The 12,500-nt window shown below is 43.9% G+C and overlaps 1 protein-coding gene across 8 annotated transcripts in view; it reads left to right on the top strand.

Moving 5' to 3' along the window:
- Positions 1-12,500, top strand: part of LOC119581037 (gamma-aminobutyric acid receptor subunit beta-like) — a 150,097-nt gene that overhangs the window by 20,496 nt on the left and 117,101 nt on the right. For 7 of the 8 annotated variants that reach the window (XM_037929329.1, XM_037929328.1, XM_037929326.1 and 4 more), the window contains exon 2: positions 8,176-8,243. In XM_037929329.1, coding sequence (XP_037785257.1) covers positions 8,202-8,243 — 42 coding nt within the window. In that variant the 5' untranslated portion in view covers positions 8,176-8,201. Of the gene's footprint in view, positions 1-8,175; positions 8,244-10,210; positions 10,279-12,500 lie in introns of all 8 variants that reach the window. The other variant, XM_037929325.1, reaches the window with a different exon arrangement.

The following is a 12,500-nucleotide window of genomic DNA, read 5'->3' as shown; positions in this document are numbered from 1 at the left end:
AGCGTCTATACAGTTTTGTTGAAAAAAGAATCTAACAAACATTGTTTTCAAAACACTGCTTCATGTTTGTTTTTTTGTTTTTTGTTTTTCTTGCTTTCTTTCTTTCTTTCATCTAAACCTGACCTTGAGTTAGACCACAGAGATTTCTCGACGAGAGGGAAATGGTGCGCTTCTTAAACATATGCCAAGGAAACAGAGCCCCTTGAGCATAGTCTAGTGGGGGAAGGGGGCTAGTAAAGCCCTTGATATGTTTCCGGAGGGGCTAATGCAAGGGGCTTCCTGGAGCTGGTAATGAGCCGGAGGGTAAATAGACCTACAGGAGACGAGTTAGAAGCTGTGAGTGGTCCTAGAGAAGTGCTAATGAGGGGAAAGGGTGTGAGGAATCCCATCGGAAGAGTTAGTGAGGCCAGAGCGTGAGGGAAGCCGAGGCGGAGGGTGTAAAAGCGCCGCGTTTAGGAAGGGAATGGGTGAGAAGACAGCAAGGGAGGAGAGAGGGACCCTTAAGGGAGGGCGAAGGAGCCGCTTAAGGCGTCATGACAACACAATGGGGGTGTGAAGGCCTACCCCTTGTGCAAGGCTCGAGGGGTAAATGCATAAGGGAATCTCTTACGGACACGTGAAGGTTTCGGTCTCTAGTGGTAATGGAGGTTCCCCGCGGGGAGTCCCTGATGGAGGCCCCTGGAATAGTGATGGGTCGCCTGGGGTGTTAGCTGTGCCTCGCGTCACGCAGGTCCGCCGGACGTGCCATTGGATCGCATGCAGATAATTTGGGTCAACACTAGACGCACGCGATCTGTCTCGCGGGGCCACGGGCTACACTACACCCCCGCCCTCCTCCTCTTCCTGCTGCTCTTTCTAGTCCTCGTCTCTTCCTTCTCCTCCTTCTGCCCTGCCTCCTCATCGCCTTCTTCTTTTATTCCACAGTCTTGGAAAATGGCACGTGTCGCCTATATGATAACAGTTATACTGTCACCATACAATTTTTATCATAACCTAAAAATTACCAAGTTAACATCTAAAAGGCATTAGATATTAAAAGATATCTAACGAAGAATGAAATAATCCGAGACGTAAGAAACAAAGATAAGTTAGTGAGAACAAGGACGAAGAAAAAAAGCGAAAGAAGTAGATCGCGAAAAAAAATAATGATAATGGAAAAAATATCAATTTCCAGGAATTACACATTCCGGTGACAAACAAAGAAACGAATAAATCCCTTTGTGGCAACCTCCCCCACCTGTAGTCTCACGCCACAGTGGGTGTATTGATTAAGACAATGTTCGTGCCACCCAACACCACCCAGGCTAGCGTACGTGACAGCGAATACCCGGGACACGGACGTTCAACAAAACACTAAAAGCAACGGGAAGCATAACACACGCGCTAATATCTGTGCACGACATAGGAAAAGCACAGTGCGAGGAACCGTGTAACCATGGCGACAGTGCATGACAACAGCCAGATAACGTACACAGTGCCGTACACCCGGAACAGGAAGGGAAGCAGAAGAAGCCATTCGGCAAGCACAGCGCATGCGTCGTGAATGCAGTCGCGTATGAACCATGGCTATTTCTTTGATATATGTTAATTACTGCCACCGATATCTGCACTCTGATTATGGCAGAGTTACTTTGGGTGTGCCATTCATCAACGTTTTTTGCTTTTGATGGTTAATATAGTACTCTTATTGTTTTCTTCGTGATCTCGATAACGCTAATGCCTTTCTTTCTGTTTTGTTTAATGTTGCTTTTTGCGATTTTTCTTTTCTTTTCTTTTTTTTGGGGGGCATATAAAAGAAATTATGATTTATACGTTTGAGTCATGTTAATTTACATCGTGCTGAAATCGTTCATGGACATAATTCCAAGTCGCTCAGGCTGAAATCACACCAACCGGATTCAGCCCAGCGTTGCCCCTAATCCCTTCGAAATCGACGCAAAGTACATAATCTCTTGCCCTGGAGAGGGATTTTGCGATTCGCCAAGCCTTGTTTGGTGCAAGACCTTAACAAGCAATCAGAACTGCGCCCTGGAAACCCTCAGAGCTAAATAATCGGAGAAGATCACTTGGGCCGAGCGTGAGTTGCAGTGCCAAGTGCCTCGAGTGAGACAGCCAGCCAGTCAGAAGCTTATTGCTTTGCCAAGGATTAATCACAGGACTGGCGTTACAAGCTCCTCTTCGAGTACACCCGTCGGCTCAGCGATAACCCCTTGAGGATCTCCTTCAGGCCTCCTGGCCTCCGGCATCCTTCTCCTCTCTCCATCCATCCCTCCTCTCTTCTTTCCTTCCTTTCATCCTTCCTACTTTCTTTCCTTCCTTGCCTTCCTCCCTTCTTTCTTTCCTTCCTTCCTTCCTTTTTTACTTCTCTTCTCTTTTCCTTCTTCTCTTTTTTCCTTCCTTCCTTCCTTCTTCTTTCCTTCCTTCCTTTCCTTTCCTCTTCTTATTCTTCCATTTTCCTCCTTTCTTCCTCTTCCTCCTTCCTCATTCTTCCTCCTCTCCTTTTTCCTCCTTCATTTTCTTTTCCTCCTTCTTCTTCCTTCCTCCTCCATTTTCCTTCCCTCCTGCTTTCCTGCTTTCCTTCCTCCCCAACTCCTTTCTTTCCTTCCCTCCCACCCTTCTTCCTTGTTTTCCTTCCTTCCTCCCCAACTTGTCTCCTACCTTTCTTAGCCATTTCCGTCTCGCTTCCCCCTCCCTTCGTACCTCCTCCCTCGGGTAAGTAAAGACAGTGACAAACCGACAAAGAGACTGAACATAACAAACGTCGCGGAATATAAAGGGATAAGAAAGATTCATTTTGTTTTGGCGAATAAATTTTAAAACTTTCAATTTCAACATGAAGAGAGAAAAAAGGGGGGAAGCGAGGAATTAAAACTGTAGAGAACGAAAGAAAGTGTGAGTGTTCGTAGAATTCCGATTATATCTATATGCTTACATATACATAGTTATGCGTACTTAGATACTCATATCTTTAACTAACAATGTATAGCTATTTATAGACAGTTTGTAGATACAGACGTATTTTTTTTTATATATACACTATGAGGAAATGAAAGTTTTTCCCTTTCTTCTTCCTCAATGTATAACGCCCAGTACATGAGTAAAAATATGAAACATTAAAAATGAATTTTATAATTTATAAAAAAAATAGAAAATCCCTCAAGAATAATAATTCCAGACTGGGCGAAAATAACGGATTATGAAGATAGCCGGGAACGAAGGAGCAATAATTTGAGCCAAGAAAGGTATTTTCTTCCTCTCCTTTCTTCTTTCTTTATCTCTTCTCTCTCTCTAGCACTCTATCTATTTATATCTATCTGTCTGTCTGTCTATTTATCTACCTATCTGTCTATCAACCTCTTTATTTATCTCCCCGTGTCACTTTCTCTACCTTTCTTTTCATCTCTCTGTCTCTTTTCCTTCTTTTCTTTCTCTTCTTCATTTTCCTTCTCCGTCTTTTTCTCAACTTATAGATTTTCCCATCTTTTCTTTTCTTTTCCCTTTTTTTCAATTAATCAGGAGAACGACCATGAGTAAAGCGAGGAACTTTCTGCAATTTAGTAGGTCGGGTTGTGGTAGGTGATATTAGAATGATTAATGATAATTGCAAAATCATGCCATGCAACTAATGGGTGGCATGAAAATGACGGACAGGGAGTCGTACAGTACGTGTGCGTGTGTTTTCGCGTGTGCGTGTGAAGGGGGGAGGGACGTACGTGTGTGTGTGTGTGTGTGTGTGTGTGTGTGTGTGTGTGTGTGTGTGTGTGTGTGTGTGTGTGTGTGTGTGTGTGTGTGTGTGTGTGTGTGTGTGTGTCTGTGTGTGTGTGTGTTTGTGTGCGTTTCCTGACTGTCAACTACGAAACAAAAAAAATATCTGATAAATATCTCAGCAGCAAAAGTTTTATCCTTAAAAAAAGAGGGAAAAAATCCACAAGAGATTTACACTCTCCATCCCATCCAGCTTCCCCGCCATCCCCGCAGACTACCCTGTGAGTGCCTACCTCTTCCCCTCTTCTCCCAACACTATCCTTAGCCTCTCCCGCTTCCGGCACCCACCCCCTTCCCTTTCCGCTTCCCCTTTTCCCCAAATCGACTCCCCCACCTCTTGCCTCCCCACCCCCAGCCCTTTTCCCCATCCCCAATCCCTTCCTTCCAAACCTTCCCCACCCTTAACCCTTCCCTAACCCTCTACCCTCCCCAACCCTTCATCAACCCCACCCCCATTCCCCATCCATTCCTCATCCCCCACTCCCCATCCAATCCCCATCCCCTCCATCCCATCCCATCCCCCATCCCCCAACCCACCCCGATAGTATCCTGAACCGACGGGGCGTGACTGTTTCATTAAGATTCAACACCTTATTGCAAAACTTAAAGAACGTCGAGCAGCATAAAGGTTTTCGAGCGTTTTCCTCGCTGACGTCCATTCATATGGAAATAGTGTCGAGTGTAACCCTGTAGTTCGGCTTTCATTCGCTGTCGGCAGCTGGGGCTGATTTTTTTCTTTTTTTCTTTTTTTTTTCTTTTTTTCGTTTATTCTTTCTTTCTTTCATTCTTTCTTTCTTTCTATCGTTTATTCTTTTTTTTTCTTTCTTCATTCTTTCTTTCTTTCATTCTTTCTTTTTTCCTTTCTTCTCTCTTTTTTCGTTCGTTGGCGTCGTTGAATAGACTGGAAGAGAAAAGGAGTGAGAGAAAGAGGAAGGGAAAGATAGGAGTGAAAGCAGGAGTGATAGATAGGAGGAGAGACAGACAGACAGAGAGAGAGACCAATAGATAGAGACAGACCGACAAATAGAAAGAAAGGGAGACAGATACAAGACCAAAGGGAAAGAAAAAAAACACGGATAGGAGATAGAGAATAAGGGAATAAGAGAAAGTGAAGAATGTGTTTTTCTCTCGCTCACTTCAAGTCCAGTAATGACACGAGGTTCAATTCCCATAATCAATAGACATGGGAATCCTAACTTAGCTAATCAATCCTAGCACCAGCTGGCACTGGCACCGGTGACATGGCACAGGTTGAGCGGAGCAATAACGGCATAAGTCTTACATATTATTCCAGAAGCACTCTCAGAAACGAGTTAGAAATCTTAGTGATATACTGTCACGCAGACGAAAAAAGTACGCTGTACCCACTCCGAATAGCAAATCAAAAAGGTTCGATAAGAATTCGTATAGAAAATTATTCACTAATCGGCAAACTACATTATGTAACGAATCGCACGCCACTTTCGCCCGTATATAAACTCGCGGTCGGAGATCTGACGTCGACATTTAACAGCCAAAGGTTAAAGACTTACGTGGGAACCGAGCACGTTACGATCTTGCGTGGCCGCGATAGAGCCTATAAAAAAAAAACAAAAAAAAACAAAAAAAACAAAAAAAAGAAACAGAAAGACCGAGACAGGGGCAGAGAGAGAGAGAGAGATGAAGCAATACGTAAAGCTGTGATACCGTGTTATATACAAGCTTGTTTCGACCTTAAGCGGGCTGGAAAGTCTAGGATGAATAAGGTGCACGGCGGTATCGACTTCTCTTATGAAAGATTCAGGCATTCAGCCCGATCGTCCCGAGGTGGCCGCTGCCGGAGCATACACGGGCTCTATCTATCTATCTATTTATCTATCTGTCTATCTATCTATCTATGTATATATCATCTATCTATCTGTCTAGCTTTCTATCTAAACACACAAACATACAAACACAGACAGACACACATATATGCGTGTGTGTGTGTTTTGTGTGTGTGTGTGTGTGTGTGTGTGTGTGTGTGTGTGTGTGTGTGTGTGTGTGTGTGTGTGTGTGTGTGTGTGTGTGTGTGTGTGTGTGTGTGTGTGTGTGTGTGTGTGTGTGTGTGTCTGTGTGTGTGTGTGTGTGTGTGTGTGTGTGTGTGGTCTATGTTTGCCCGTCAGTCTGTCTATATACCTATTTACGGCAGTCTCTCTCTCTCTCTCTCATATATATTTATAAACATTTTACTAATTTTATGGGAAATATATGGATAAGATAATTAAACAATAATAGAAATAGAATAAGACCTGACACTGGTGATCATGATCGATCAATATTTGACACTAATTGATTGTGTCATTATCTTCTTTTCATAATAACTCTAAGTTTCTTTTACAAGCATCATGAATTGAAATTTGCATTACTTTATTCATCCGATATTGGTTCGTTTCTAATTCCACTGACATCAATATCATCTTCATCACAACCATCATCATCATCATTCTCATCATCGCGATCATCATCATCAAGGTTGTCATCATCATCATCATGATCATCACCATCATCACCGATTATCATAATTTTAATACCTTCCTGTTGCAGTCACAACCATTGTCACTGCGATCATGACCAGCAGCATAGCAGTGCCATAATCCACATAATCACCGTCACTATCACGATCAAGACCAGTCATCACCACTCTTAACTTGTCTTTACCACTTTTCGTATCATCACCATTTCCATTGTCATCATCATTCTTCTCTGTTATCTATACTATTATCCCCATCCTCTTCCCTTCCCTTTAACATCTCTTTCGCCATTCTATCGTCACCAATCCCTTCGTTTTTTCCTGTGTCTAATCGTCGTTATCGTTCTCTTCCTTTCTTCCTCTTCGTAATGTTTACTGGATGTTTCTTCTCTTCTCTTTCCCTGACTACCGCCACCATCCTCTTCTCTTCCGCCTTCTCTATCTCTTCGCACTGCACCATCTCCGTGTACCATTTCTTCCCTCCTTCTCCCCTTTGAGAATCACCACCATCGTCAGTTCTTCTCTTTCTCTTTATCACCTCCAAAATCCAACGATCACCGCCATCATCACATCTTGCTTTATCTCTATCGCCTCTTCGTCACCGTCACCCCCCATTTTCATCCCCATTCCTGCCTTGTCACCTCTAATCTTCTGAGAGCATCCCTTCGCCTCACGACCATCGCTCCTACAACGCTCTTCAGAACCTATCTGTTTCTCCCAAGTACAGTGGAACGTCTCCTCAGGTTGCTGTTTGCTCCAGGTTCTTATCTGACACTTCTCCGGGAGTGGCCTGCCTGCACGTCCTCCTGCAGGCGGTGCACCTTCTGGGACGCTCAAGCCCCTGCAGAAGTAGCATTCCAGGAACTTTCTTTTACTTTCCTTATCTTCTCCAGGAGCTAAATATATATATATATGCCTAGATATATAGATTAGAAGTGCAATAGATAGAGATGGGTTCTGTCAACGTCATATCATATGCATAAGGCGCATGAATGTCTGCCATTTATCTGGTGATGATGGAGTGTTTTTTTTCTGTGACCCGCACTGGCCCTTAGATCCTACAAGTAGGTATGTTATTTCAAGATTTTACTCTTATGTACTTGTGTCGAAGTACTGATGTAGGATCTTCAAATAGTACGTGCCAGTGCAGGATTTGGGGGTCTAGGAATATCAGGTAAATCTCCTCCCTACCTGTGATATTGGCACGTTTCTGCACCTTATTCAGATTCATATCTTACTTTATAAACTGCTTAGCGCCAGATCATATAAAGGCTCAAATTTATCAGAATGCTAAATGCTAAAAGATTATATGCAAAGGCTTTATACTTACTAACAATATCGAGATATGTAAGAAACATGATCACTAGTCCATCCAATAGGCATGATTTGCCTGCTTAAGTGAATCATAAATCCTCCTCTAACTGCCATAGTAGAGCATAGATATCAAGAGCAATGGGTTAAAGGATACTATAAAACTTCATTTGATTAACATTTCATTTCCAAACATTTAGAGCAAATTTGGAATGTCAAACATTTTTTTTTGTTTTTGTTTATATAAAGTTTCTCATTCCTTTTTTACATTTAAGTTGCTTTATGTCAAAATGCTACAATAAAACTTGTACGCATGGAATGATTTTTTCATTTCATTTTATAGTGTTTGACTGTTGATCAATTAAGGTTTCTTTTTCTTATTGACCTATAGCTTGATATTCAGTTATCCGAATGAAGTAACCTGATTCAGTGTTGACCTCACTGTTCAAACACATCCGGGCCCTGGATTTTCTATCCTTTCTATCTTTCTTTTTACCCCTTTTTCTGCAATCGCTAAGGGAGAACGTTCCACTGTAACCATTTTGAAATGTATGTTGTGTGCTGGCTAGTTGTCGCTGAAGCCGGCCCGATGCTGTCTGTCTTTCCAGGGTCGCACGTGGACGTCGGTATAACGATGCATATTCTCAGTATTAGCTCGCTCTCTGAAGTTCAAATGGTACATACATATGCTCTTCGTTGTCGCGCTCCTAAGTACCACTAGTAAGGCAATAATCTTAAGGCGCCGGCCGGGCCAGCGGGACAGAGTGACGAGGACCTGTGGCCGCAAGGCTCCCCGGTACTCTTTTAACGCTCAAAGTGTGGAACCTTGCGTTGTGCCTAGCAAGAAGATGTCCTCGACTTGCGTTACCTGCCCTGATGTTGACTCTAACGTAACGCTCCCTCCCCCCACTGCCTTTTGCTATACGAGGGTAACACAAACCGAGGACCGAGTCATTGTCGTGTCATTCGAACTCGGAGTTATTTTGCGAGTTCCTGGTTGCTTCCCGAGACTGTACACAGCCTCGGGTCTGTACACCAAGGACTGTTTACAGTAGCAGAGGACCTTGCCAGCCTCTGAAGGGGTGATCCAACGTGTTCCGAGGGGAGGTGGCATAGCACTACCTTCCGTCGGCCCTGGATGACCCTTTCCAGACATGTCCGGTCAAAGACTGCTCGCTGGCCGGCTGGTGAGGACCTGTGGAGCGTCACAACGTTTGTGGTGAAGGGACGAGGTGTGTCTTCGCGACAAATGTGAGATGTCATTCGTTGGTCCTTAAGTCTGGATTCAAAGGCATAGAGAACATTCAGCTGCATGTTGAACATTTAACGGAGTGACTTTGAATCTAGACTCAACAGATTTGTTCATGCTATGCAGAAACATCTACGAAATACAGAGTTCCGAATGGCTGAATTTTAAAAAGTATTCTGCACATTCAAAAACATCTTTCTCTTGGTCTTGTTGTTACTGTATAATCAAGATAGCGATATGCCAAAAGTCCGTAATCCCTTTTTTAATCTCTGGCTTATGATAGCATGTCCTTCCTTGTGGCATTCCGTTCAATCTAATCGTGTTATATAATCTGGATGTTTCTGCTATTTCTTATGAACATTTAGCACAGAGTCGCCTCACTTTTACTGTGGTAGCCAAAGGTTGAGGCAAACCACAATGGTTTCAGTGAATCTTGATGTTCTCCTTTCAATATACACGATTGCAGAATCAACGGTGAAATCAACGTAATTTAACTAAAAGAAAACTGTGCATATGTTGCAAGCACGCAGACCAACCCCCACATACCCTCCCGTGCCCCCGCCCCTCCCCCTCCCCCGGATCCTACCCTGGTCCGCCCATCCCTCGTCCTCCCCCGCCTTCTCCCCGACACTCTCACCTCTCATATAGGTTATTTTTTATCCCTCTTTCGTTGCACATTGCTTTTGGCAGCCATTTGACCATTTTTTTCTGCTTTTCAAAATGAATTAGTGTACAGGTAAGGGAGCTGGCGTGAGCCCTACGTTGTACATAATCCGATTTTCTATTTGATTTTAGCAACTTAATAGATGAATTTACTTATTTTCATTCTTCTCTTCTCTTTCTTAATCTTTTACTTTGCTTGATTGCTTGTTTCTCTTGGCCTGTCTGAACCCTCTGTGATTTTAATGGAAACATGTCATGTTTCTGATGTTTGATCATTACTCACTTTCCTCGCTTTCCGTTATCAGATCTCACGTGTCATTTACGGATTCAGAATTTTGTTCCATCTACTTTACCTTATTCACCCTGCGTGCCTGCAATGTGCTACGGTGCAGAAAAGTGAGTCTCTCTGTGCTACTCTTTTTTTTAGGTGCATCAAAGGGAAGGCTACGTAGGTGTGTATGGACGGTGGTGCGTGGCCGCTCACCTATCTGAGACTCTGGGGAGATCGAGTAGAGAGACCCAGAGCTTGACACACACACACACCAGTACCCGCAGTACCCGAGTGAAGGGAGAGGACCTGAAGGCGTTACCCGAGTCTCGTGGCCGTGGGTCCGCTCGCGCCCCGTGCAGACACATCGCCGTAGTCACCTCCCTTTGAGCACCCTTTTCCCCCTTGTACAGCATTTATCTTAGTTACTCTAGCGTTGTTTGTATGGGTTGTTTCTTTACAGGTACTCCAGTGATTGTCGGGGTTACGATGCACATTCTGAGTATCAGCTCAGTGTCTGAAGTGCTCATGGTACTAAGCCTTAACCACCATATTATCATAATTATGTGGCGACCATGCAGTGTCCGTCTTGTATTTAACCCTCACATGCACTCTGGCTCACCATCCTGCGGACAGATTGCCATAAGTAGTCCCGTATATCATTTCTTTATTTTTTATTTTTTTCTAATGTAAACTATCTAGAGTGTGGATGCCGGCCCCTTCCAACCTGCATGCCTCTCTGTGCATTGGTCGAGGCGCCGGCGGTTCAGCTCTGGGGTATACAAACAACTGTTTTGAATAATGTGACGATTCATTAAGGTGCTTTGTATACACCAGTTAGTGTGGGTGTTTTTTCATTAAGTGTAACTCCTTTCACTGTATATTCAGATGAGAAGAATTCTAACAATGGCCTTCCACGCGGCAGCCCTAGTGCTACCCTTGGGGGTTACAGTTAGTCATATTGGACAACCAAAGGATGGTCCTGAGCCACGTTTGCAACTCCCAGCATCATTTTTTGTGCTTTGACCAAGTCCAAGTCAACTGCAACCCGCCCCTCCTGGCCACCCACTACCAACCCTATTACCACTAAGATCCCCAACCTTCACCAACCACCACAGCTGCCACTGACACTTTAAACGCCATTCACATCCAACACCGCCCATACACACGAAATCCACTTGGCAGGAAGGGCGAGGTTTCACATGAGCCACAGCACCAGGCACCCGCCCACGCCTCTACACCCCGCCCATCCTCGGGTGCCGCCCTCAGATCTGAGTGGCACAGCGAAACTTGGATCGCGGGAGCGGCACAGTCAAGTGGTTTCCGGTGGGCCATCCGACATCCCGTGAAGCTCTGGCCCTGGTCAGCAACGGGGCCCTCACGCCCACGCAGACAGTGAACCACACCCACACAGCCATGCAGACGATTTTTGCCACGCTCATGCAGTGACACGCCCACATGCTCACACAAACCTTGAAACCTTTACCACCCACACACCCAGCAGAAACACCCCAACAAAAAACACGCCCACAAATACACGAACAGCAGACGCGGGCGCCCACACCCATTTCCTGTACAAGAAATCCTCTCTCAACCTTACTATCTCCCTCAAGAACACGCGACAAGCACTCATGCAACACCCACACTACAACAGAGGCACAAGATACAACAGCAACACATTTTATGCAATCCCAACTGCTTCCACGGTCTATCTCTTGTTCTTTCCCAACTTTATTAGGGCAACTGAGAAATGTCTTCTCAACTGAGGAATATGTCTTCTCAACACTGTCTTTCCGTGGACGAGACTAAAAACCACTATCTTCCCACACTCTCCTCTTCTGAATTCAAAGTAGACATCACTTAGTTTTATAATCATACATTTAAGTAATTATTGCGTCTTCCCGCTTCTTAATTGCTCCTCAAAGCACACCCAGTTGAGTATGCTCATGCTAAGGTAAGACATTGTGTATTTGGAAGCCAGCCAGGTGCCCGTGTAATTTCAGTACTGATTGTCATATTTATTTTGGTTCTGTTCACCTCAGTGAGGGAGCAAAAGGCATAGACAACATCCATATATTTCTGGGTTAAGAACTTATCATAGTCAAATAGGAAAAAAAAAGAATAGTGAAGCTTAATAGTGAAGCTTGGCCCAGTTAAGCGGTTGCATGAAAAAAAAAATTCGCTTCTACTTCGCGCTTCAATTTTTTTAACATTTCTGTTTTTCACATCTGTGCCTCGGACTGAAGAAAAACGAATATTCTTTGCTTGGTTTTGGCCAGTTTCTTCTTCTTCTATTTTCTTTCCTTTTTTTAAACATACATGAAACGTGTATCTGCACGCACTGCCGCATAGCCCCATATATGTGATCAATTGTTGGGTGCATTAAACTTTGCAATATACTCTAAATTTCTTCTTATATGGACTTTACTATAACACTTTACTTATGATACTGAGGTGTCTGTAGCCATTAGCACGAAGACTGACGCAGTATGTGGGTCTATGTGTGCCAAAACTGGTGATTTTCTCGCAGCAAATATTTTGCAGCACTGTAAGTTTCTGTTGCAAAAAACTAGCGCACATCTTGACTTTTCATATTAAGTCATCTGCTAGGTACACTTCCGCTAGTTAGTAATTAAACCTAGGCAATCTCACTCTTTGAATATCACGAGGACTCCATCTAGCTAAATCAGTAGACTCACACATTTTGCGACTTCATGAAAAATAAAAGCATAGACATTGTTCAGGATGCTTAA

This window comes from Penaeus monodon, chromosome 14, assembly GCF_015228065.2.
Source record: "Penaeus monodon isolate SGIC_2016 chromosome 14, NSTDA_Pmon_1, whole genome shotgun sequence".
Classification (NCBI taxonomy): Eukaryota; Metazoa; Arthropoda; class Malacostraca; order Decapoda; family Penaeidae; genus Penaeus; species Penaeus monodon.
Note: the sequence above shows the minus strand (reverse complement) of the source record. Positions and strands in the feature narration are given on the sequence as shown.